The sequence below is a fragment of the Ceratotherium simum genome, chromosome X, assembly GCF_057802395.1.
Source record: "Ceratotherium simum simum isolate JZ-2026a chromosome X, ASM5780239v1, whole genome shotgun sequence".
In the NCBI taxonomy this organism is placed as follows: Eukaryota; Metazoa; Chordata; class Mammalia; order Perissodactyla; family Rhinocerotidae; genus Ceratotherium; species Ceratotherium simum.
The window spans coordinates 89,160,212-89,186,317 of NC_141940.1; the positions used below are offsets into that span (position 1 = coordinate 89,160,212).

General features: G+C 54.3%; 2 protein-coding genes across 2 annotated transcripts; one reads left to right on the forward strand and one right to left on the reverse strand.

The window, feature by feature from the left end:
* Positions 1–5,131: 5,131 nt before the first annotated feature.
* FOXP3 (forkhead box P3) lies at positions 5,132–11,933 on the forward strand. Its single transcript, XM_014790972.2, has 10 exons — positions 5,132–5,381; positions 5,906–6,010; positions 6,106–6,244; positions 6,649–6,910; positions 7,874–7,961; positions 8,148–8,228; positions 9,278–9,428; positions 10,116–10,192; positions 11,456–11,557; positions 11,763–11,933. Exons 1-10 carry the CDS (start codon positions 5,172–5,174, stop codon positions 11,910–11,912), a joined length of 1,365 nt encoding a protein of 454 aa, XP_014646458.2. The 5' UTR covers positions 5,132–5,171; the 3' UTR covers positions 11,913–11,933.
* Positions 11,934–12,758: 825 nt separating this feature from the next.
* CCDC22 (CCC complex scaffolding subunit CCDC22) lies at positions 12,759–25,501 on the reverse strand. The gene is made up of 17 exons (XM_004434918.3): positions 25,393–25,501; positions 24,107–24,284; positions 19,634–19,766; positions 18,762–18,868; positions 18,550–18,616; positions 18,271–18,449; positions 16,494–16,688; positions 15,902–15,964; positions 15,696–15,815; positions 15,011–15,130; positions 14,806–14,922; positions 14,600–14,701; positions 14,409–14,516; positions 14,048–14,143; positions 13,729–13,788; positions 13,575–13,649; positions 12,759–13,129 (listed from the first exon to the last, which is right to left on the reverse strand). The coding sequence occupies exons 1-17, from the start codon at positions 25,440–25,442 to the stop codon at positions 13,016–13,018; spliced, it is 1,884 nt and encodes a 627-aa protein (XP_004434975.1). The 5' UTR covers positions 25,443–25,501; the 3' UTR covers positions 12,759–13,015.
* Between the last annotated feature and the right edge of the window lie 605 nt (positions 25,502–26,106).

A 26,106-nucleotide genomic window follows, 5' to 3' on the forward strand; every position in this document is an offset into this window, starting at 1 on the left:
ATCTTTTTTTCTTATTGATTTGTCACAGCTCTTTATTTAAAAGGATATTAACCTTCCATCAGCCATACATATAATAGCAGACATTTTCCCCCAATTCTTTATTTGCTTTTTCTATTTGTTTATGGTGTTTTGGGATGCTTATGATGTTTTTATATACTCAAATAGGTTTTTCTTTTCTTCTGTGGTTACTGTCTCTGGTTTTGTGCTTAGAAAGTCTTTTCCCACTTGAAAATGAGATAAATGTTCACCCATGTTGGCTTCTAATCTCTTTTATGGCTTCATTTTTTCCATTTACTGTAGAGGTTAAGAGTGTGGGTACTGGAGCCAGACTGTCTGGGACAAACCCAGCCTCACCCCAAGCCATCTGTGTGATTTTTAGCCAGGCTTTTAACCTCTCTGTACCTCCATTTCCTCGTATGTACTATGATGGTTATAATAGTACCTACTTAAAAGGGTGGTTGTAAGGATTAAATCTATTAACCATGTTAAGCGCTTAGCATAGGGCCTGACATATAATAAACCCAAGATCAATATTAGATATTATTATTTATCTCTTTAATGGATCTGGAATTTATTTTAGGGTATGTGATGATGGTGACATTTCAAACTGGGCAGGGAGGGGTTGGTGGGAAAATGGACTGATTATTCATTCAATAACTTTATTTTTCCCTTAATTATCCCAGAAACATTTGTTAAACAATCTATCTTCCCCCGTCCCCCGGATTGAAATGCCACATTCATCACAAACTCGACCGAGCTTTCTATTCTGCTCTGTTCCTCAGTGTCTGTTCTTGTACCAGGGCCACACTGCTTTGCTGATTGTTGCTTTGCAATACAATACAATACCCACCAGAGGCCCCGGGCATCCTGCCCTTTGTTATTCCTCGTTATTTCAAGCAGCATCGGTTCTTCCAGCCAGAGACCCACAACTGTTCTTATTTGGGGCATCTCTCTCTCTCTCTCTCTCTCTCTCTCAACCTGTGCTGTTGTTTCTGTCTCTTTTGTTCTTTCTCGTTTCTCTCATCTCTTTCTCCCTCTTTGTGTGTACTTCTATGACTTTCTGCTCCTATGGGTTCCTCTCCCCTCCCCACCCCCCCCCCCACCCCCATCACTGTCTCTCTCTCTCAGCATCTCTATCTCTCTCATTCTCTTTGTCACTCTGTGTGTGTCCATCTCTGTCCCACCTCATGTCTCTCCCATCCCTCTCTGTATCTCTTGTTCTCTGTGTCTCTCTGTTCCCCTATGTCTGTCTCTCTCTCTGTCTGTCTTTGTCTCTATATATCCCTGTCTCTCAGCCAGTCCCCTGGATAGAGGGGCAGTTGTCAACTTGAAGCCCTGCAGACACCTAACAACTCACCCAGACACAGAGCCAAAGGGCCCTGGCCCTCATCTAGTCCACACCTCTCCCCTCTCCAGTGTACAGAAGGGCAATTTGGGCCCAGAGGTGGCTGGGAGGGCCTCTCCCAAGGCCTCACAGAGTTGCAGTGGTGGAGTTGAGACCCAAGCTCAGATCTTAGGACTCTCGGTGGGACCCTGGCTCTGTCTCTCTCCCCATTGTGGGCCTCAGTTTACCCCTCCGCACCCATGAGGGGGACAGGGGGACCTGGGCTGCCCCGCAGCTGCTGCTGCCATCCCCACTTCTGCCTTCTCACAGGTTGGACCCTCACTCAGGCAGGAGGGTCCACAGTCACAGTGTAGGGCTCAGCCTCACAAGAGCTAGGCTGGGTGGGGTCCCAGGGCCCCATGGGTTAGCAGGCCTCATGGCCAGAGGGTGGTGACACTGGAGGGACATAAGTCAGTCTGTCTGTGGGTCTGGCTGTGGACAGAGCTCAGCTGTGTCCCCAGAGCTGGCACTGGTCCCTGGAAACCTCTATCCCAGGGCCCCTCCAGAGAGCCTGGTGCTGGGCTCTCTACTGGCAAAAGCTGGGGCTTGTCCTGCTCCCCGCCATGAGGCCCCAGCTAAAGGCACACTGGCCTCTACCTCCCCCTGCCTCCCTCCTCATCTCTGGCAGAGTGGCTGTGGGTTTGAGATCCTCGTCCCAGAATGGACAGAGATACCGAGGCCCTGCAGGTGTCCATTTGCCGATCACTGGCATTTTCTTAAGTGTTTCGTGTGCATTAACTTTGGAAGATGGGTACCGTTACTGTCCCAACGTACATATGAGCCTGAAGAGAGTTGCAGCTAGTGAGTGGCAGAGCCTGGCCCCAGGCTGGGAAAAGTAGGGGGGGTTCTGACCCTCCCGCCTTCGCAGAACTTAGGAGGGAGGCTGAGGGCAGGCTTGCTGCAATTCCAGGCCTGGTAGGCGAGAGGCACTATGAGTAGTGCGCTTCCTGTCCTTCAGGGAGTTCCAGTGAGTTTGGACACCAGGGACATTGGCCTTCACATACTGAGAAGTTGGACCCACGGACCCCACAGAGTCTGTGAGTTTGAGATTCTGGGATCCTTTGAATTTAAGAAATAATGTTCTATGATTCTGAGGTTCTGGCGTAGTACGATTTGAAGACCCTGAGGGTCCCAGTATCTGTGGGGTCTGCATGGCATTCCCCAAGCATCAAACCTTGGGCCTCTCCATGGCCCAAGAAGGGCCAGGTCTAGTCATGGTGGCCAGATGGACGTCACTCACCACATCCGCCAGCACCCACATCACCCCACCTGGGCCAAGCCGGCTGCAGGACGGGCCAGCCAATTCTCGGAACGAAACCTGTGGGGTGAGGCGTCTGCCTCCTTCTCTTCCTCCTTGGTGCCGATAAAGCCCAGCGCTTCCGGCCGCCATGACGTCAATGGCGGAAAAATCTGGGGAAGTCGGCGGCTGTGACAACAGGGCCCAGATGCAGACCCCGATAGGCAAACACAATCTGTGTCCCAGAAACATCCTCCATGCAGCTTCTGAGAAACAGTCAGAAAGGGACGCCCCAACAGACAGTGCAGGAAGCCAGCTGCCCAGCCCGGCCCTCCAGGTACCCCACCACCAGACAGACCATATCCACGTCCCCTTTCTGAGAATGTATCTATGCTTTCCTGAGTCAGGCTGTTCCAGATGTGTTTGAGGAGATTTCTTATAAGCTCTCGCCAAGTGTCCAGGCAGCTTCAGAAGTGACCACAGGCCAGACGTGTGGGCCAGGCCAGAGTGGTGGAAAACATCCACTCACTCACCAAAATCGGTCTCACTTTACTCAGGCTTCTGTAACAAAGTACCACAAACTGAGGGGTTTAAACAGCAGAAATTTCTTGTCTCACAATTCTGGAGGCCAGAAGCCCTACATCAAGGTGTCGGCAGGGTTGGTTTCTTCTAGTGCTGTGAGAGAGGATCTGTTCGTGCCTCTCTCCTAGCTTCTGATGGTTTGCTGGCAATCTTTGGCGTTCCCTGGCTTATAGAAACATCATCCCTATCTCCGCCTTCATTCATTCACTCACCTCCTCATGGTCATCGACATTCTCTCAGGCCCTTATTCTGAGCCTCCATAGACCTGGGCTACCCCCGAGAGACTGAGGGTTTAATACCTGGATTCTCACACTCTCCTCCCTCAGCAGGACAGCTCTGACAACCCCCATCAGCTGCCAGCAAAGAAAGGAAGGAGCATTGCTCCCCTAGAACCCTCCTTGTACTCCCCGGGGCTGCTATCAGCAGCCGTGTGTCCAACCCAGTGCTGTGGGGTGGGGTGGGGTGGGGAGTTACACACACACACACACACACACACACACAGCCCCACAGCAGGTGGCTTGTGAAATGTGCACACACGCACACTTTCTGGAGAAAGAAGTGGAGCTCTCAAGTCACCATGGGACTGTGCACCTGGGTTTCCCTTCAGTAAAATGGAGATTGGACTAAGCAGTCCCTTCCAGCTCTAGCTTCCCCTCAGGCTGGGATTACAGGATTCTGAGCAACCGAAGCCCTGCCGATTGGGGAGTGTAAGGTTCTAGAGCTCGGCAGAGGGGCCTGGAGCCATTATGTAGGGCTTTCTGGATAGGGGAAGAGGAAGAAGAGCAGGCATTCCAGGTAGGGCAAATAGCATGAGCAAAGGCTTGGAGTCAGGCTTGGGGAGCAGAGATTGGGGTGAACTCTGGTGGGGGCTGAGTCGAGGAGCTCCCACAGGCCCTGGCTCAAGAGCCTGTCTCTCTTCCTCTCTGGCACCTGCCATGCCAGCTCTGTGCAGGGCAGGAGCCCAGAAATGATCAGACCCTGCCCCTGTCTGAGCTTCAGACTCCTGTACTCAGCTGCCCACTTAGCATTTCCACTCGCATGTTTAACATCAGACTCTTCGTGTCCATCCACACCTGGATCATCACACCCAACTCTACTCCCCCCGTCTCCCCCATCTCAGGTCATGTCAGCTCTGTCCTTCCAGCTGCTCAGGTTAATACCCAGAAGTCACCTTGATCCTCCCTCTCTCACCCCCCACATCCAAGGTGCCAGCAAATTTTCCTGACTCCACCTTCAAAACACACTCAGAATCTACCTACTTCTCACCATCTCCACTGCCACCATCCTGGCCTGTGCCACCATCATCGCTTGCCTGAACTGTTACAGTAGGGTCCTCACTAGTCCCCCTGCTTCTGCCCTCACCCTCCTAGAGTCTGTCCCACTCACAGCAGCCGGAGGGAACTTTTGAGTCCATGCCCCCCTCCACTCCCAGATATGCCCAAGTCACTGAGGGAAAATAATGCTGCCAGGAGAGGCAGAGACCAGCCCCAGCGGAATCAGCAAAGGTTGTGTGGCCTATGCAGGGTACAGGGAGGACCGGAGTGCTGAGGCTTGGAGACAAGCCTCAAGTGGGTGGGGGGAAGAGCTGAGACCCGCTCCGGCTGAGGCCCTGCAAACCGCACTGAATTCCCCACTGCCCTCGTGGAGGACTCATCCCCACCAGGGCTGTACCCACATGCGGAGGCAAGCTATGTGCTGGACCCGTGCACATGTGCACATGGGGCATGCATGGAGACACATGCATACCTGTGTTGCTGACACCAATGTGTGTGTGCACACATACATGACTAGAGCTGGGGGTCCAGCTGTGGGGCTCTTTGGGACATGCCCCAGCCAATGCCTGCTCTGACCAGAGGGGGCATCCGAGTGGTTCAAGTGGTTGAGTATTTCGCACCCCCCCACCACCCCCAGTACATGTGTAACTCCTTCCCCCTATGTCCCCACAGCCTGCCCTCAGACAAGGACCCAATGCCCAACCCCAGGCCAGCCAAGCCCTCGGCCCCTTCCTTGGCACTTGGCCCAACACCAGGAACTTCGCCCAGCTGGAGAGCTGCACCGAAGGCCTCAGACCTGCTCGGGGCCAAGGGGCCAGGGGCAGCCTTCCAGGGTCGGGACCTCCGAGGTGGGGCCCATGCCTCCTCCTCTTCCTTGAACCCCATGCCACCATCACAGCTGCAGGTGAGGCCAAGGGCTCAGGATGGGGCAGACAGGGTGGGGTACCTGGGCCTACAGGTGCCGACCTTTACTGTGGCACCGGGCGGGGGGCCCAGCTGGGGCACAGGAAGTGGTTTTCTGGGTCCCAGGCAAGTCTGTGACTTATGCAGATGTCGCAGGGCCAAGAAAGTCCCCACTTAGCAGGTCTCAAAGATTCGAGGCTCTCCTCGACCTCCCAATCCGTCTCAGAAGAGTAGACCCTTTCATGGTCCCACAGGCATGGCCATGTGTCCCCATCCCCATGTGATGGAGGAGAGGAGTGGGGCCCAAGGAGGTGAGGTGACAGGGTTGAGGCCAGGTCTGCCACATATTAGCTGTTTACTCTTGGAAAAAATCACTCAATCTCCCTGAGCCTCAGTTTCCACATATGTAAAATGAGGATGGTCACAGTACCTACCACGTGGGGTTGTGATGAGGAGTGAATGAATTAAACATGTAGAACGGTGAGGATGAGGATGGCATCTCACCTGCCTGCCTTCTCCCCGCAGCTGCCCACAGTGCCCCTAGTCATGGTGGCACCCTCCGGAGCACGGCTGGGTCCCTCACCCCACCTGCAGGCACTCCTCCAGGACAGGCCACACTTCATGCACCAGGTACTGACCCTGAACAGGCAGGGAGGATGGAGCAGGTGGGAGAATGGGGGCGGGGGGGGGAGGCAGGCTGAACCATGGCCCCTATGTGCCCCCAGCTCTCAACGGTGGATGCCCATGCCCGGACCCCCGTGCTGCAGGTGCGCCCACTGGACAGCCCAGCTATGATCAGCCTCCCACCGCCCACTGCTGCCACTGGGGTCTTCTCCCTCAAGGCCCGGCCCGGCCTGCCACCTGGTAACACGACACCCCGCAGCTCCACAGAACCCCAAAGCCCCAAGTCCTTGAACGTGAGCAGTGTAGGCTGCTGAATCGCGGCCCTCAGGAGGTCAGAGGCGTCAGGTCTTATCATCTTGGAAACTCCAACCTCCAAAAAATGTCAGGCTCAGAGCCTTAAAGATGCAGAATGTCAACATCACAGAACTGCAGATCTTTGCAAAGTTAGTCGAAATGTCAGCACTAACAAATGGCAGTCTTTGAGCTGCTCCACCAGAAACCTTGGACGTTAGGGACAACAGAGCCCCCTGGGAGTCAGGGCCTGTGAGGCTCAGCGGGGTGGGAAGCTAAAAATGAGAGGCCTTGTGGACCGAGCTCCAGAGCCCGGCCCGCAGACCCCAGAGGTGCCCTGTCCCCATCTGCAGGGATCAACATGGCCAGCCTGGAGTGGGTGTCCAGGGAACCCACACTGCTCTGCACCTTCCCAAGCCCCAGTGCATCCAGGAAAGACAGGTCAGCGGGCAGGGCTGGGAAGGACCCTTGCCCTGCCATCCCCTCCCCTGACACCCTCTGTCCCCCCAGCACCCTTTCGACCACGCCCCAGGGCTCCTACTCATTGCTGGCAAATGGTGTCTGCAAGTGGCCTGGATGCGAGAAGGTCTTCGAGGAGCCAGAGGACTTCCTCAAGTGAGTGGCCCAAGCCCATTTAAGTCCAGGGGAGTCCCCAGTTTGTGGGAGATCTGGGGTGCAGGTCTCCATGCAGACCTCATTCTGATAGGTAGTAAGATGAAAGAGGCAAAAGCTGAGACTGCGGGTTCAAATCCCTGCTCTATCACTCACTGGCTGTGAGAACTTGGGCAAGTTACTTAGCTTCTCTGAGCCTCGGTTTCCTCATCTGTATAATGGGGCATAATAATCTTAGAGGTGTACTATTATTTACCTCCATTTTACAGACAAAGAAACTGAGGCCAAAGAGGTTAAGTGTCTTGATCAAGATCACCCAGTCCTAAGTGACAGAGCTGGGACTTGAACCCAGGCAACCAGGCTCTAGAATCCACACTCCTAACTGCTTTGCCCTGCTACCCCTCATGCCAACACACCAGCCTGATTCTACTGATCCCCAAAGTCCCAACTCCTCACAATGGCCATTGCTGCCTCCGCTCTGCCCCATGACACACACACACACAGAGACACACACACACAGAGACACACAGACACACACACACAGAGACACACAGACACACACACACACACACACACACACACACACACACTTCTCCAACCATGCCCAGCTATCAGTGGCAACTCAATGTAGCCTATCCTCTTCACCACCAGGCCTTTGCACAGGCTATCGCCTTTAACTGCAATGCCTTTCCTGCACTCACCTACCTGGCCCACTCTCAGCTCACCACCCTTAACAACATCTCCAGCACCCTGGCTAAGCTCAAGCAGTGAGCTCAGGCCTGGCGCACAGCAGACGCCAAGTAGCATGTGTTGAAGGAATGACACGTGCAAGAGGGAGACCGAGGTAGAGAGAGTGGAGGGAGGCTGAGACTCTGAGGAGGGACCTCCCAGAGTCAGGCCCTCCCCACTGGGAACACTGAGCCAAGAGGCCAGGCCCACCATGTTTGGACCCTTCCCCCTACTCAGGCACTGCCAGGCGGACCATCTCCTGGATGAGAAGGGCAGGGCACAGTGTCTCCTCCAGAGGGAGGTGGTGCAGTCTCTGGAGCAGCAGGTGATATGGTTGGGGGAGATGGTGGGTGAACCTTGTCCACCCTATGCCAGGGGCCAAGCTCACCTGGGATGGGGGTTGGCATAAAGGGAGGGAGGGGGCAGGGCACTCCCGGGAAGACCATAGCCTGGGCAAAAATGTGGCAGAGACAGGCCAGGCTGAGGCCTCACTTTGTGCCCGTCCTCACAGCTGGTGCTGGAGAAGGAGAAGCTGGGTGCTATGCAGGCCCACCTGGCCGGGAAGATGGCCCTGACCAAGGCTCCGTCTGCGGTGAGCCACCCCAGGCCTGTAGATGGCACAGACTACTGGTGGGCAGGGGAGAGGCCCTGCAGGGAGCAGGGGACCTATCCTGGCACCCAGGCCCTGGGATCTCTGGGCCCCTGTCCCCAGCTCCAAACACACCCAGACCTGGGAATCTGTCCCCCTCCACCTACAAACCCTCTGACCCTAAGATCTCGAAACATTGTGATCTTGAGTTTTCAAAGCAACAGCAAATAGCCCAAGACACTGAATGCAGACCATGTGCTGCTGGTAGGACCTGCTATGTAATGCACAGGGCCCAGTGCAAAATGAAAATGCAGGGCTCATATTTCAAGATAAGGTCCGCAGTGCATTAAACAAAGTGTGGGGCCCGGTGCAACTGCACAGGTCACACACCCATGAAGCCGGCCTGGGTGCCAGGCACCATTTCTGAGCACTTGGCTGGTGTTAATTTATTTAATCCTCATGATGCCACAGTGAGGTATTACTATCATCCCCAGTTCACAGATGAGGAAAATCAAGGCCAGGGAGGCTTAGGTGACTTTCCCAAGGTCACAGTTAGGTAGTAGAGGAGCCCAGTTCAGCCCCAGCTTGTGGCCGCAGCATCAGTACGCCACACAAGCTAGTGTCCACACCCACAGTCTAACAAATATGGCTTATGCTGCTTCGTGGGGTTCCACATCAGACTAGAATTGAGAACAGGGCACCCCTGCTTTTAAAAAGTTACTTATTTAAAATTACAGTGGAGGGGCCGGCCAGGTGGCGCAAGCGGTTAAGTGTGTGCGCTCTGCTGCGGCGGCCCGGGGTTCACCAGTTTGGATCCCGGGCGCGCACCGACACACTGCTTGGCAAGCCATGCTGTGGTGGCGTCCCATATAAACTAGAGGAAGATGGGCATGGATGTTAGCCCAGGGCCAGTCTTCCTCAGCAAAAAAAGAGGAGGATTGGCAGATGTTCGCTCAGGGCCAATCTTCCTCACAAAAAAAATAAATAAATAAAATAAAATTACAGTGGAAAGTTTAAGCCTCTGGGTCACCAGCCTCTCCCTCCTCCCGCAGGCATCATCTGACAAGGGCTCCTGTCGCATCGTGGCCACTGGCACCCCGGGCACCACCGTCCCAGCCTGGCCCGGCCCCCAGGAGGCCCCCGATGGCCTGTTTGCTGTGCGGAGGCACCTCTGGGGCAGCCATGGAAACAGCACCTTCCCGGGTAAGGATGGTCCAGGCACTACACGGTCCCCCCAAGCCCCTAATCCCCCTGAATGGCACTGGGTGGGGGGACAGAAAGGAGCTCCATACTGCTCTTCCCCACCTGCCACCCAGCCTTTGGGAAAACGCATCTGCTTGCAAAAGCTTCTTCTCAGGATTTCCCTGGCCTGCAAGCCCCCATTATGGTCTCAGCTGTTGACCCTATCTCCCCTGGGGTTTGGGGTTCATTCACCCCGGGCTTCGGCTATTCCATTTGGTCATCAGAAGGGAGGGAACTAGCTAAGTAATTCCCAGGGACTCTCCCTTCCCCCGCAGGTAAAGTAGGGTGATTCACCCGAGCTCACCAGTCCCCTACTACCTGCAAGGCCTGGCCTGTGGGCTTAACAGGGATCAGGACCCTCGAGTGTCATCCTGGCTCAGCCACTTAACCAGTTACATCCCTTTGGTGTGCAAGTTACTTCACTTCTTTTAAACTTTGGGGAGAATAAGCCCCATTTTGGTGGGAGAGGTGCAAAAAGTAAATGATACAATTTATGTCTAGTGCTCAGCAAACAGTACCCGTGACATGGAAACCGGTGTTAACAGTGGGATTTCAGGCGTGCAGACAGGATGTTGTAGAGCGGAGGGGAGGGGAGGGAGCAAGGAGTTCCCAGATGGGGCCTGATTCTCCCCCCGCCCCCACCAACAGAGTTCTTCCACAACATGGACTACTTCAAGTTCCACAACATGCGGCCCCCTTTCACCTATGCCACCCTCATCCGCTGGGTAAGCAGGGCAGCTCAGGCCGCGGAGAAGGAAGAGAAAGAGGGGGTGGGGACCTGCCTCCCAAACTCCCAGCCCCCCTCTGACCACCCCCCCAGGGCAGGCTCCTGCATGAACAAACCCATAGCTTCAGATGTGATCCCCCATGCTGGCTTTACCCTCCACCTGCCCCGGAACCCAAACCTAAACCACCATCCAGGCCAGTGCAAGCCAGATTCTGGCCCTAAACCCACCCCTTTCCTGATGTCCATCTCAACTTCATGCTTAACCCCCTCCTGGACCTATAAATAGCCCGAAAATGAACCTGATTTCTGCCCCTGGCCCTAAACCCACCTCAAGTATTACCCTAACTCCTTCCCCAGCATGTCAACACATCCCCCAGCTGGATCCCATCCCTAACTCCTTCCTTGTAACACCTGACCCTTAACCTCACCCCATCCCATCCCCTTCATCTGAATCTCCCTAATGCCTTCCCAGAACCTTCACCAGAGCCCGCCCGGACCTTCATCCTAGGCCCACACCTAATTCCTACACAATGCCACACATTCCCCTACCAAGGCCCACCCTGACCTGGAACCTCATTGCAGCCATAACCACTGACCTTGGACTTAACCCCAATCTTAAATTGAAATAGATCAAATTCCCTGACCCTTGGCCTCACTCCACACCTAACCCCCGCCGTGCCCCTTAACGACCACAAACAGCTAACCTTAACTTCACCACAACTAACCTCATTTTTGACCCTGAACCTAACCACATCCCTGACACATAAAGTAGCTAGATAACTAGGCCCATCTCTGACTCCTGAACTAATGCCATCTCATCCCTCGACCCTCAACTCACCCTAGTCCATCCCTAGCCTGACCTTTAACCAACCCCTTCCCTGACTTTGAACTCTGCCTGGCCCCTACCCCTTCCAAATCTATAACTTGATCCCACTCCTGGCCCTTAACCTTCCAAACCCTGAAACCTCATCCCTACAGAGACCCCCAACTCCAGCTCTATCCCAGACCTGTAACCTAACTCCAGCCCTAACCCTTAACCAGACCCCACTCCAACCTCAGCCCTGGTCCTTTACCTAACCCTATCCTGGCCCCACTCTCACCCCATTTCTAACCCTGTCTCTGACCCCACACCATCTCCCTCCCTCCCTTCCCCTGCCCCCACAATTCCACCCCATGTCAGATGGCCCAGGGCGGGATACTGCCCCTCTCATCCCGACTTTAGGGGAGCAGCCCCCTTACCCCCCCACCCCCTAACCTCCACGCCATCTTGGAGGCTCCTGAGAAGCAGCGGACACTCAACGAGATCTATCACTGGTTCACACGCATGTTTGCCTTCTTCAGAAACCACCCTGCCACCTGGAAGGTGAGCTCCTCTGTAGGTGGCTGTACCTAGGAGGGCCTCAGAGGCCTTCACGGTGCTGGGCCAAGCTGGGTGGGCCTGGAGCTGGGCTTGCAGGCATGCTGGGTAGGGGCAGGAGGTCAGTTTTTGGTGGGGACTGCTGACCTCAGAGGATGACTGCCTGCCCGCTTCCCCGCCCCGGCCTGGCTGGCTGGTCCTCCCTCCACAGAACGCCATCCGCCACAACCTGAGCCTGCACAAGTGCTTCGTGCGGGTGGAGAGTGAGAAGGGGGCTGTGTGGACCGTGGATGAGTTCGAGTTCCGCAAGAAGAGAAGCCAGAGGCCCAGCAGGTGTTCCAACCCCACACCTGGCCCCTGACCTCAAAACCAAGGAAAGAAGGAAGGACGGACAGGGGCCAAAACGGGGGGGTGGAAGTGGCCGGGGCAGGGGTGATAGGCCCTGGACATGCCCGCAGGGACCAAGAAGTGAGGTGTGCACTGTCTGGCCTGCCGGGGACCCTGCTCCCCAGCTGACCACCCTCCTGGATCATATGCTCTGCACCAAGGCTGCTCAGAGGGGCCCCAGCCCTGCACCCCCGGTCCAGCCCCCTGCAATGGGCTTTCCAGCCAAAGTGAGCTTTCACAACCAACCACACACACAGCCTGCCTCAGTCACTCTCACCGATGACCTTGGGAGTGGAAAAGACACACAGATGGTCACAATCCTGTCCCTTGGACTCAATACAAACCCCAAAACACAAAGAGCCTGCCTCAGTACACTCAGATGACCTCAAATCTGCATAGTCACACAGACAATCACACCCAAGCATAGTCTTGTCAACCCACATAGCCCAAAGCACACACCCCCAGCCAGCCTCTGGGCCCACAGGTGCAGTGTCACACGGGCCGTGCCCAGACACCTGCACAGAAGCAGCCTCAGTACCTTCAGGATCTCAGGTCCCAGAAAGCCACACAGACACATACCAGTCACGCACAGTCTCACACAGCTCCCAACACATACTGTCAGTCACACAGCCCTTTAGAACTCACCCGCGGATCTTGCACATACGCATACCCACACAGTGCCCCAGTGCATCTCCTGAGCCCCGGACGGACATGCATGGCCACACACACTGACTCGCCAAAACGCACCTGTGTCCCACCTGCCACCCACCCCTCGCCCCCACCCTGAGCCCTGTGCCCCCGTCCATGGCTCAGCTTAGACTGCAGTCAGAGTCCCTCATTTATTTGGGATCCAAGGCCCCAACCCCCAGTGCTCTCCCCAATAAACTGCAGCCGAGCTCCCACACTCTGGACGATCACCCCAGATAAGAGTTGGGGTCAGGTGGGTAGGAATCTGGTTTAAGGCCACAGCAGAAGAAACTGGACAGTAAATAGAATGGCTAGGGTAAGTGCTTGGCCATCGCCCGCAACATCCCAAATCCCTGTCTGAGCTGGGGGGAGACCTCTGCCGGGGGCTCCTCAGGCCTCACGGACCCGCCCCAGGAGGCCAGCGTTCTCCTGGCGAAGGGCTCGGTAGTCCTCGCGGATCTTCTCCAGGTTGCTGAGGGTCTTCTTGCCCATCTCTGTCTCGATCTAAGGCAGTGTAAAGCACGCCCCTTCAGCATGCAGGGCCCCTTTCCCAGCTCCTGCTGGCCACCTCCCTCCATTACAGCCACTCAGGGCCCCTCTGGTGCTCCTCCCACCCCCTCCAACAACAGCCTGCTCCATCCCACCACCAGGCCTTTGCACGTGTCATCCATCCACGTAAAGCATCCTTTGCTACATGGCAGGATTACCCACCGTATACTCAAGCTAATGCCTCTGCCAACGGCCCTGGGAGGCAGAGGGCCCTGTGAAGACCCTCAGGACGGAAGCTGGGGCTCAGAGTAGGCTACTGGCAGGTCACACACACAGCTACTAAGGGGCAGGGCTGAGACTCCAGCTGTAGGCTGTGTCTGGTTCCACAGCCTCTCTCGGCATAAACCAAGGAGCTGTCCCCTGGCCTACCTTGGTTTCCTCTCCTACCCCCAGGCCTCACCTGCTCCTCAAGGTCACGAACCTCCCGCATGATAGTGCCTGTGTCCTCGATGGTCTGGATGAGCTGGCTGCAGTTCTGGGGACAGCAGGAGCAGAAGGCTTGCACCCAACCCGGCCAGTCCCCAGCCAGCCCCTCGGCACGCTTCTCCCCTCACCTCATGCAAGGCAGCTAGATACTTGTAGGCCTTCCGAACAGCATCATCCTTCTTGGCATCCTGACCAGAGAGAGGGGACCTCAAAGGTATCAGTGGGCTGCCCTTGACCCGCTCCCCATACACACACAACCCCCAGGTCCCCACAATGCCACCCTCCCCCACTCCCCTGACTTCATCCTTCACGGTGCAAAGCTAGGGCTGAGCATTAGTGTACGCACAAGACTCACGCAGGACCTAGGCCCAAGCCAGCCCATGAGCAGATGGGCAGGCAGCAGCCCAGCCCCACCCCACCTCCCATCTGGCCCGGCCTGCCCCATACCTTGAACACGAGCTCATCAGTCACCGCAAACGTCCGGTCCAGCTTCCCAGACAGGGAGTTGATTTCCTTCTGAAGCTCCTTGGTGTCAGACAAGATCTGGCAGAGACCAGGGTAGCCATGAGCCCATGTCTGGGGCGGGGTGGCCAGCCAGCTGAGGGCTTTCATACATCCAGACAGGGCCTGTGTGTCACTGCATCAGGGGTGGCTGGAGTGGACCGTGTGGGACTGTTCTGTGTCAGGGTGTGGCCAGATAGCTCTGCCTTTCAGAGGGTGTAAGGTCCCCGTGTGGCCACGCTCCACACATCTGCCGCTTGGGCATGTCTGCCTGTATGACCCACCCTCCACAGCCACAATGGCGCACCTTAGTAATCTCTTCCTTCTGCTTCCGGATGTTGCCCACAATCTCCAGGATGCGCTGGGTGTAGGCCAGCCGGGACACGTCTCTGGGCAGGGTCTCCAGCTCCGATACCTAGGCAGGGACACAGCAGGCACTCCCCTAGGACCCACACCCCACCAGCTCCAAGCCACCCAAGGCCCCTGCACGGGCCTTACCAACTGCTTATAGATCTCCTCCTTCCTGCGAGCCTCTTCGGCAGCTGCCCGAACACTCTGGTGCAGCTCCTGGATCTCTGCCAGCCTTCGAGAAGATTCCAGCTGCCAGGACCCCACAGGTAGAGGACAGTGAGCAGAGCACAGGGATGACCACCTAGGGAGGGACCGAACCTGCCCCACCCACAGCCCAGGACCCCACAACCTACCTCTCTGCAATCCTGGAGCTTTCGGAGGTGGCGGTACTCAGCAAGGAGCGGGACTCGGTGTTTTTCCCACTGACCCGCCAAGTGGATGACCCGCTGGGCACTACTTTCTACCACGAGCTAGGGATGGTGGTAGGGAGGTACGTGTCACACAGGCTGGGCCCTTCCAACTCCAACCCTCCCTGCCCAGCCCCAGCGCCAGCCCCACCTGCAGCTTGGCGAGGTTGGCAGCCCCGTCGGGCAGCAGCTCCACCGCCCGGCTCTTCAGGCGCAGGCCCTGCTCACGCTCCACCATGCTGAGCTCACTCTGCCGACACTCAGTCTCCACCTGGCATCCGGGACCCCCACTCCCAGTCAGTGGGGGAGTCTGGCCACACACCACAGGCCCCCAGCCCTCGCTGAGCCTGGAAAGCTCTGGCCTAGCCCAAGCCCCCACAGATGACAGCCCACCCCTCTAGCTCCTATAGGCCCCTCGACCCCCTCTGATAGCGACAGAGACCTATAAGCAGTGGTGGGCACCCGCAGGCCCCTCTGAGCCCTCCATCTCCACATTGACCCCCAGGAGCCCTGAGAAGCCCCACAAGCCTCTGCCCATACAGACCCATCATGCCCTCACAGATGCCCACAGACACCCACAAGGCCCGACTGATGCCCATGGGTGCCTCTAAGCCCTACAGTTCCAAGCCCCACACCCTACATCCCCCTCTTACCCCCAACGAGTCCCCTGAACGCTTAAAAGCCCCACACGTCCCCAGTGGTCCCCACGAACCCTTCTGACATCTGCAGACCCCTACAGAGTACCTCTTAGCCCACTCAAGTCCCTCTAAACCCTCTAGGCCCGACTTGTGACCCAACCCCAGGTGAGCAGCCTCTCCCCTACCCCCATGCCCCACCTGCACAAGGCTGATTCCCAGCATCTTCATGTTGGCTTCAACCTCCTCAATGTTGTGGTTCACTCCCTCCAGCTGCTCCTGAAGGGACTCCAGCTCCTGCTCTTGAGCTGCCCACATGTCCTGGGAGGCACAGGCCAGTTAGGGTTGGGGGTGTCAGGCTCAGTAGACAGGCAAGGGCCCAGGGCACCCCCCTCTGCTCTGCTCACCTGTTCAGGCCGCCGGGAGGTGGCTGGCACATCTGACACCTGGGCTGCCTGGGCCTCGGGCTCCTGGGGAAGTGAGAAGGGAGCACCATGGCTGTCGGGGAAGGCCCTGCCCCTCATAGCCCAGCCCTCCCAGCACCAGACCCGTGCCCACTCAATGGCTAATGGCTGTCAAACTGTGAGTGTATGAGGGTTAAGGCACTATCTGCGACCTCAGACTAGAGTGTTTGCTCATAAAGAAACTTCCCTGACCCTGACAAGCTCCTGCCCACCTGCCCCATCTATGAAGCCCCAGCTGCCCACGAGAAGGATGAGGGTCCCTCTGGGTGACTATCCAAGGAGAGAAGATATGTCCAGAGGAAACTGCCTAGGGAAGGCTGGGGTTTTGCACAAAGAGCACCCCTCTACCCTTTCTCCACTAAAGTCCCTGAGAAGCCAGGGGACCCCTCCGGGTACCCACCCCGGGTGGGGAGAGGGCACGCCAGTGGCAACACAGGAACCTGTGTGGATAAAGTGTAGTGTCTGTACATAAAGCAACCCTCTGAGCCTGCCTCAGCCCCATCAGCATGCCTCATGTCCACTCAGGCCCACCCACCAGATGGAAGGTGAACTTCTCTGAATGCGTGAAGCGGGAGCCCTTGGGAACACCAGTCCTGGCCCCAGCACCCCAGGCCTGCAGCAGCTCTCCCAGGTCTCGAGCTTGTGGGGGGGCCCCTGGCCGGCCCCAGGTCTGGCGCAGATGCTCAGCCAGGTGCTTCTGCAGCCGCTGCCGCTGAGCCCGTGTATCTTCCTGGAAATGGGGCAGGGAGACGGGAGGGTGTAGAGGCCTGCTGGGCACCCAAGGCCCTGCCTCCTCCAGGGAGCTGCCTGACAAGGTGCTACTGACAAGTCACACCCACCCTCCAGCCTCTGCCACCAAGGGGTCCGGACCCACACTCCTGGCCCATCGGTCTGGGAGCTCTGTGAGGACGGAGTCTCCTCTTCCTCACAGCCACGCTACTCTCCACCCACTCACTCCCCGCACTGGAGGAGGCTGTGGGAAGGGAGCCCCCAAATCAGAGAGCAACACTGAGAGGATAGGGGCCCGCCCAGTGGCGCAAGTGGTTAAGTGTGCGCGCTCCGCTGTGGCAGCCCGGGGTCCGCCGGTTCGGATCCCGGGCGCGCACTGATGCACTGCTTGGCAAGCCATGCTGTGGCGGCGTCCCATATAAAGTGGAGGAAGATGGGCATGGATGTTAGCCCAGGGCCAGTCTTCCTCAGCAAAAAAAAGAGGAGGATTGGCAGATGTTAGCACAGGGCTGATCTCCTCACAAAAAAAAAAAAAAAAGAACACTGAGAGGATGTGGGGACAGAGAGAGACAGAGAGTCAGAGGTGCTGGGCAAAGAAGGAGGTGGAAGCAGAGAGTGGAACTGAGAGGGAGAGAGACAAGAACAGAGGCGGTCTGGAGACAACCGGGGAAATCTGATTATGAACTCAGTGTTAGACAGTATTAAGAGATCATTGTTAATTTTGTTAGGTGTGAAAATGGCCCAGGGGTTACATGAAAAAGTGAACACCCTTATGAGTTAAGAGATGTATACTTAAATATTTAGAGTTGAAATGACATGATGTCTGGGATTTGCTTTAAAATAATACAGAAAAAAAAGTTGGGGGAGAATAGAGGAAGACAGACTGGCAAAATGCTTATAGTTGACGGTGGGTGACAGGCACGTAGGATTCATGAGAATGTTCTCTCTACTTCTGTGTTTAAAAATTCCTATGAGTTTAAAAAAGAGAGACAGGTAAAGATGGAACAGATGGCAGTGGGGGAGGCAGGGGCAGACAGAGGAGACAGTTAGAGGTGGACAGAGAGGGGAGAGACAGAGCCTGGAAATGAAGACACAGAGAGGGGGGCGAGAAAGAGGGGCAGCAAAACCACAGAACGAGAAAGACAGTGGACAGAAGAGATGGTGCAGAGCTTGAGACAGAAAAGATGAGCATCGGTAACAATGGCAGAGACAAGGTGAGACATTCAGGGGCAGAAAGGTGGCAGAAAACGAGGAAGGGAGCAAATCCTGACTGCTCGGGTTGCTAGGAATGTCGTGCACGTTATTCAGTCGAATGCTACCCTGAGAGGAGAACACTGCCCCCACCCGTGTCTCCGAACAGGAAACCGAGGCTCTGAGGGGGGAGACTGACTTGTGCAAGGTCCATAGTCTTTCTGACTCCAATGTTCTTTCAGGTGGGGAGCCAGGGAGGTACATGCAGAAGGGAGACGATGAAGAGAGGGCCAAAGTGGGGAAAAGAAAGGGACAGAGGACCAACAGGAGACAAAATGGGAGCAGTAGTGAGCAGGGGCCTTGGCAGCAGGGAGCCAAGCACTGGGTGGTACCTGGGCAGGGAGGCGGGGTGCCCGGTGGACCCAGTCCTCGTCCCCAGGGTGGTCCCGGCCCATGTGCTGGCAGAGCTGGATGGCATGGCGTTCGAGGAGTGAGGCTGCCCTCCCAGCAGGCTGGGGCACCTGGGTGGGGGCTGGTAGCAGCAAGGGACTTGCCTGGAACTCCCGGGGCTCTGGAGGCAGAAACAGAGTCAACTAGCCCTCCCACCTCCCCGCACGGTCAGGCCCACCTCTACCCTTCTCCCCAGCCCCTCCCCACAGGCTCACGCTCACCTCCTCTGGAACTCAACTCAGGCATGACCAGCCTGCTGGCGTGGAAAGGCTTCTGGGGGGCTGAGCCCTGGTGGGAAAGCAGAATCAGAGCTTCCAGGATGAACTGTGATGGGGGGCATCGGTGGGAGGTGGCCAAAAACCTGAGCACCCAGATGGGGAAAAGGAAGGCAAACCACGGACAAGTAATATCGACATGAGTTGGAGGGTCCCACCTGGAGGTGCTGCAGCTTGGGAGTGCGCAGGAGTGGTGGGACCCAGGGCACGGCCAGCTGGTCACGGATTTGGCTCCCAATGGCCCGGAGAAGGATAGCTGAGTCACCTATGGGGGGTGGGGAGGGAGTGTCAATCAGGTCACAATGCCACAACTCCAAAAATGCATCCCTCACTCCTGACTCCCCTCCCAGAGATGCATATCTATCTAGCTACCATTCTCACACTCGGTCATTCAACACTTATTGAGCACCTACTATGTCCCAGTCACTATTCTAGACTCTCGAGATACCTCAGTGAACAAACTGATGAGTAGCCTTGCCCTCCTGGTGCTGGCCTTCTGGGAGAGCAGATCATGACTAAGATCATAAGGACAATACAGAAAACTGTCAGGTGGTGATCAGGAAAGGAGGATTGTTGAGAGGAGGATGTAATTTTAAATATGGCAGCCCAAGGAAGGCCTCCCTGAATGACATGTGAACAGGAACCTCCACGAGGTAAGGGAGTGAACCATAAGGATATCTGAGGGAAGAATAATCCAGCAAATATGAAGGCCTGGAGGCTGGAGTGGCCCGGCGTGTCTGAGGAGCATCAAGGAGGCTGGTGTGGTTGGAGTGGAGTGGGCGAGGAGGAGCAAGCAGGAGGTGAGGCAGAGAGGCCCCTCCCAGCACCGACTCACCACCTGGGTTGACCCTAGCCCTGGCCCCTTCCCCCTGCCCTGCATCCCCTCTCTCCCCGCCTAGCTCTCCAGAAGACACATACCTCCACACCTATCTGTCAATGTTTTCACCACCTCCACCTCTCTCAGCCTCTATAACACCCAGGAAGGCCACCCTCTGCCCTCACTCTCACCACGCCCCAGGCACCCCCATACCCGCAGGCTGGTCTGCATCCTCAGAGGCATCAGTGGGCAGACGCTCAGCCAAGAAGAGAAGCAGGTCCCGGAGGTCTGGCTCACTGGGGTAGAGGAAGTTCTGATAGCCAAGCTCCAAGGGATAGCCCAGGTCCTGGGGGTTGAGGAGGGGGCCCCTACCAGTCAGGCAGGCAGGATCCTCCTACCCTGGGAGCCCTGGACCTAGACCACAAACGCTCCCACTCTCTCACCAACCACCACCCTCTGAACCTCCCCTGGGCTCCCCAAGGCCTCTAGGCCTCTGCGGGGAGCCACAGAGGGGTTATAGTCAATGCTACAGATAGCAAGAAATAAGAGCAAAGCTCTGGCCTTTCTAACTATAACTTAAACTCCAGAGGCCATAAAAGAGAAGACGGGTATTTCTGAATACATGAAATGAAATAAAGATTTTAAAGAAAAAATATAAATGAGCAAATTCAAAAAAGAAAAAAGCTGAGAAAAAATAACTGGCGCTCATATCATAGGCAAATAGCGAATCTTCCTGGTATATAAAGAGTGCTTAAAACTAAACAAGTAAAAAAGACCAGCAATGTGACAGAAAAGTAGGCACAAGATAGGAACAGACAGTTCACAGAAAAAGAAATGAAAACGGCTCTTAAACATATGCAAATCTGTCCAATCTTGCCTACAAGAAAGACACGAATTGAAAGCACACCGAGAGACTGCACACAAGCATCACCGTCCCGGGACCACCTGACGGTCCATTCTCCTGAGGTTCACGTGCATGCGGGGAGGGAGATGCTATCATTCGTGTGGTGTTCCTGCCCCAAACCTGAATCTAATCATGAGAAACCAATCAGACCAATTCAAATTGTGGGGCACTCCATGAAACAGCCAGCCTGGACTCTTCAAAAACATTCATCGTGAAAGAAGCAAAAACAAGGGAGGACTGTTCCAAAGGTAAGATTAGAGTCGTAACAGTGAAAGAAAATGTCAGATCCTTGAGTGGACTCTGGTTCGAAAAAGAGCTATCAAGGATATTTTTGTGACAACTGGGGAAATTTGACCGTGTACTAGATATTAGATACTATTATTCTATCAATATTAAATTTCATGGGTGTGATCATGGTATTGTGGCTATGCTGGCGAAGGGCCTTTTACTGAGGAGAGGCACACTGAAGGTTTTAGGCGTGAAGTGTCAAGATGTCTGCCACTTTCAAATGGTTCAGCAAAAACGTGTGTGTGTGTGTGTGTGTGTGAATCTATAGAGAGAGAAGAGAACGGAGCAAAATGTTAACAATATAGGAAGCTAGGAGAAGGGTATACAGGTGTTCACTGTTCTATTTTCATTTTTCTCTAAATTTGAAAGTTTTTCAAAGTACAAACAGGGGAGGGGGGGAACTATACTGAAATACCACTCCTCATCTATTGAATGGGCAAAAATCTGACAATAACCTCAGTGGGTGAGGCTGTAGAGAAACAGGCACTCTCTCATACACTGTCACCGGAAAGGCAAAAATTAAACAATCCCAGCGAGGGCAATTTGGCAAAATCGAACAAAACTACATATGCATTTACCCTTCTACCTAGCAATCCTACTTCTAGGAGTTTACCACAAAGATATGCCTCCAACAATTCAAAAATACATACACACCAGATTATTCATTACAGCACTCTGCAAAATACTGGAAACTCCCTAAATGTCCAAGCATAGGAGAGTGGTTGAATAAATTATGGTACCTATATACAGTGGACTACGATGCAGCTGGAAAAAGGAAAAAATGATTTAAGATCTCTATTGTCTGATATGAAATGATTTCCAGGAGACATTGTTAGGGGAAAAAAAGGTAAGAAACTAGGTATATGCTTTCTTTTGTGTAAGAAAGGGAGGAAATAAGAATATACGTTCATATTTGCTTATATCTGCATTTAAAAAAATTGGAAAGATACACAAGAAACTCATCAGAGTAACTGTCTTATAGCAGACAGGTAAGAGTATGGGTGAATGGTGTGAAGTGCCAGTAAGACTTCTCAAGCTATCTTCTGTCATACCTTGGAGATCTCTTTCATTAAATAGTTGGTGGTTAAATAGTTAAATGGTAGTTAAATAGTTAACCACCTTTTACCTAGCTAACAATTCTTTATATTAAAATTTCCCTGTTCATATTACTGCTGGGGTTTCTGTCTCCAGACTGGACCCTGACTGGTAAAAATGACCTACTCAAAACAATAAGTTTTGTTTTTTTTTTAAAGAGACTACAAGCTTTGGAGTAAAAAAGATCAGGGTTGAAATCCAGCCCGTGCTACTTACTGGGTCAAAGGCCTTGGACCGGTTATTTAACCACCAGGAAGCTCAGCTTCCTAGCTGTAAAATGGGGCTGACGGTACTTTCCCCCTGTGGCTGCTTTAGGGATAAAAGGGCCCACTGGGGTTCTGGATGGGGACTGAGAAATGGGCCTAGAGAGAAAGAAAGCCTTTTTCTGCCAGAGTTGCTGTTGGTCTGGAGTTGCGTGGACTCTGAAAGCAGTCTTTCTGGATTTAAATCCAAGCCTTTTCTCAAACCAACTGTGTGACCTCGGGCAAATCACTTAACCTCTGTGTGCTTCACTTTCCTCATCTGAAAAAAGGGATACCAACAGTACCTTCCTCAGAAAGTTGTCATGAGAATTGAATGAGTTAACACCATGTTACCACAGTACCTGGCATAGAGTACACACTCAGAAAACATCATTATCATATGCATATGTGTGTATTGGGTCACACTGTAAGATATATTTATTTTGGAGTCAAAAAAGTGTGAAAACCACTGGCTTTTAAGCTACTTTACTTTGGGTTTTTTCCAACACCTGCAATCAAAGAGTTGTGACTGATACAGAAACTCATTCCAGGAGGGGGGTGTGTGAAGTGACAGACACCAAAAAATGGAGGCGGCTGAATTGCAGAAAGTGGTGCCAGGAGTAGGGCGCATGAAGAGGCAGACACCGGAAGGCGGCGGTACTGAGCTGATGTGGGCCACAGCGGCAGCACACAGCTGGGGTAAGAGACACACTTTCTGCCTCCTGCAGGAAAACTGAGGCTCTGGAGCCAGACAATCACATGAACCTCTTGATCACTGGAAAAGCCGTACTCTCTGCCCGACACTCAAGTCAGTGTGAGCAAAAGTAGGTCAACACCAGATCCAGTGGGAGACAGCACTGAGAGAAGAAAGCAACAGAGAACTGGGGGAGGCCCGAGCCCCAGCCCCTCCTCAACAGAGGACATAACTTCCCCCTTATAAAGTGCCATCCTTGACGATACAGCCCTGGGCCAGGGGACAGCCCCACACAGAAGAACCTGAGAACTCCTGAGAGGTAGGTGAGCCTGAGAGCTAAGGGATGGGCAGAGCTCTGAGGCCCATTGCTAAGAGACAGAAACTGCGCAAGCAAGGTACAAATTCAAGAAACTTGACCACCCTGTCCCCTGGGGCTAAACAGAAGTTTTCACTGTAGTTACTCTATTGTCCCTCTACCACCATATACTGGGTATGTTGGGCGTGTTTACATTCATTATGTAGCCACAGCTTGCTGGAATGCAAGCAGCCAGATAAGGCCTATCTAATAATAGTAATACCACTTACATAAAGCTTATTATATCCAGCTTTTCATATTATAACTTGTTTTCAATCCTCATAGCAACCCTACGTGGTAGGTACAATCCTTATGCCCATTTTACACATGAGGGAACTTAGGCCAAAAGAGCTTAAGAGACCGGCCCAAAGTCACAGAGATAGTGAGCCAGAGAAATGACATTACTCAGAGCCCTTGGATATAGTAACGACACAGCTCTGTACTGGGGAGGCGTGAGTGCTTTGTCAGAAGGCACTTTATCTGTGAGAGAGACAGTGTGGGAATCATTCTCATGAGAGGCGGGACATGTGTGGCTGCCACAGGGGGAATGCAGCAGAGACAGTGTTGTAGTTAACCAGCTTATCTTCCCCTGGGTAACCCTCTCTCCTCAACTCCATGTGATCCTGAAGGAGCAGCCAATCACAGGGCCCTGTAGGGATGATCATGTGATCCAGGCTGGGCCAATCAGAGTACATGGTGGTTAACTTAGGGGTGAGCATGTGAACCAAGAAGGGCCTTTTCTGGAACTGGTAAATGGATACTATAGGGGAAAAAATTCTTGGTGCTAAGCTTAAAATGTGGGAGCCAGGGGCAGCCCAGGCACAAACTGGATCAACTCATTTAATGCTCAGAGCAACTACTTTTATCATCTCGATTTCACAGATAAGGAAACTGAGGCCCAGAAGGGTTAGGGTCACCCAGTTAGCAAGTGGTGTAGCGAGCGTCTGAACTACTCAGGCAGTTTGGCCAGAGAGCCAGCAGCCTTAAATAATGACAACTAAGCCATAAGGGGAGGTGGCAGAGAGGAAAGGCAAGAGTTTCAAAAGAGCTTGGAGACTTTGTGAAGGAGGAAGGAAGAGGCTGTGTGTATTGGGAGGAGGAAACTCACCATGCAGGCCTGAGCCAGGCTCATGGCCAGGCGGAACCGGGCGGACATGGCAAGAGGCAGCAGGGGGCTGAGGCCAGAGCCCACAGCAGGGTTGATCACACGCAGGCAGCGAACCACAGCTTCTACGACCAGCTCAGTGGTGAAGGCTCGCAGGGTCTGCACATCTGGAGGAACTGCCCTGAAGAAGAAAGTGGCAGGCTCGACGGGGAGAGCAGTCAGGAAACAAGGATCAAGCTAGGCCGTGCCGCCTTCTGGAAGCCCTAGTACCAGGGTGGGGGTGGGGAGGATGGCCACAGTTCAGACAGGTCCTGGGTGTTGATGACTGTGCCTTCCATTTGGAAAACTAAGAACTGGAGAAGTCCTCGGGTCCTAACACCTTGGTGTAAAAGTGTGGTGTATAGAAGGGATCTGAGTTCAAAAAAAATCTCAAATTTCCCTATGTTTAAAAGCCCCAAATTTCTGGGGTCTGAGAAGAGCAAGAGGCCCAAGTGGCATGGTGTCTGGGTTTCTAGGTCCCCAGATATCATGTTCCCTGCATTTCAGGGGCCCCTAGACATTGAGCTGCTAGGGTTTTAAGACTAGATGTTGGGAGGCTGGAGTTTTCAGGAATTCCAAATGTCAGCATCCCTGGATGTCAAGATCCATGGATATCAAAACCTCCTAGATTCAAGCAATCCAGAAATCAGGCTCCCTAGATGTTGGCATCCTGGGTTTTTAGGGCCGTCAAATGCAGGAGTCCTTGTGTGTCAGGGTCACCAAGTGTTGAGGCCGCCAGAATTTAGGGTCATGGGGTTTTAAAAGCACCAGGTGTTGGGAAACTGGGTTTGAAGGTTCCCAACATTCAGTCCCAGGGTTTCTGGAGTCCCTGAGTGCCAAGGTCCTGGGGTTTTAAGTTCCCTGGTTCTCAGGATACAGGTATCGTAGGATCTCCAGATATCAAGGTCCCGGGGTATTGATATCAAGAGCCACAGATTTTAGGGTCCCGGGTCTTGAGGTTCCTAGGTTTTAAGGTCTGGAGGTGTCTGGGTCCTGGAGTTTGGGATTTCTCAAGTGTCGGGCTCAAACGGTTTGTGAGGCCCCTGATGTGTGGGGGGGTGAGAGGGGGAGGGGAGGGGGAGAGGGGAGAGAGTGTGTGTGTGTGTAAGGGGAAGAGGGGGTCTTAGGGTCCTGGAAGTTGAAGCCCTAGATGTCAAGGTCTGGGGTTTTAAGGTTCCCGGGTGACTGGGTCCTGAGTTTTCAAGTCCCAGATGTGGGCATTCCGGGGTAGGCGGGGGCTGTGTCCTTACGTGCCGGCCTGGCGCAGGGAATGGATGAGGATTCGGTCCGCCTCCTCCATGGTGGAGCCGTGTCCGAGGCCGGGGCTGGGTCCAGGGCCGGGTCCGAGCAAGAGAAGCGCAGCTGTTGAAATTCCGCTCAGCACCCGCCGTCCAAGGAGTGTCACGGGCTGCGCTGGGAGAGCCGGGAAGTGTAGTTCCGAGAGTGCGTGCAGCGCACGCCGGACGCCTGGTGTCCGGGTGCGAATGTGCACGCTCAAGCTTGAGCGCGCAATGGCTGCTGGGAGTTGTAGTTCTTCCGCCTGCAGTCCAGTGGGCTCTTCTAAGTGGGCAAAGGGGTATAAGGCGCGCACGCGCGTGCGTATGCGTGCGTGTGTGTGCGTGCATTAGGGGGAAGAGGAGGGTTGGAGAGTGGCTTGACTCATTCATTTAAGGCGGCATTCGTCTTCTAGATTGCAAAAGCGTACAAGTTAAGTGCAAGTTAAGGGCAAGGGCTTTAGCACAAAGCGGCTAGGGTTGAGTCTCAGCTCTTTAGCTCAAGTCTTTAACTCAAATTGCTAAATGTGCAGCCGTGGGCAGGTTACGTAACTTCCCTGCGTCTTAGTTTCCTCACCTATAAAATGAGACTATTAATAGTACCTGCTTCCTAGGATTAAAACAGGATTAATTCATGTAAAACACGTTGTACTATGTGCCTGACACATAATACAGTAAAAAAGCACTATG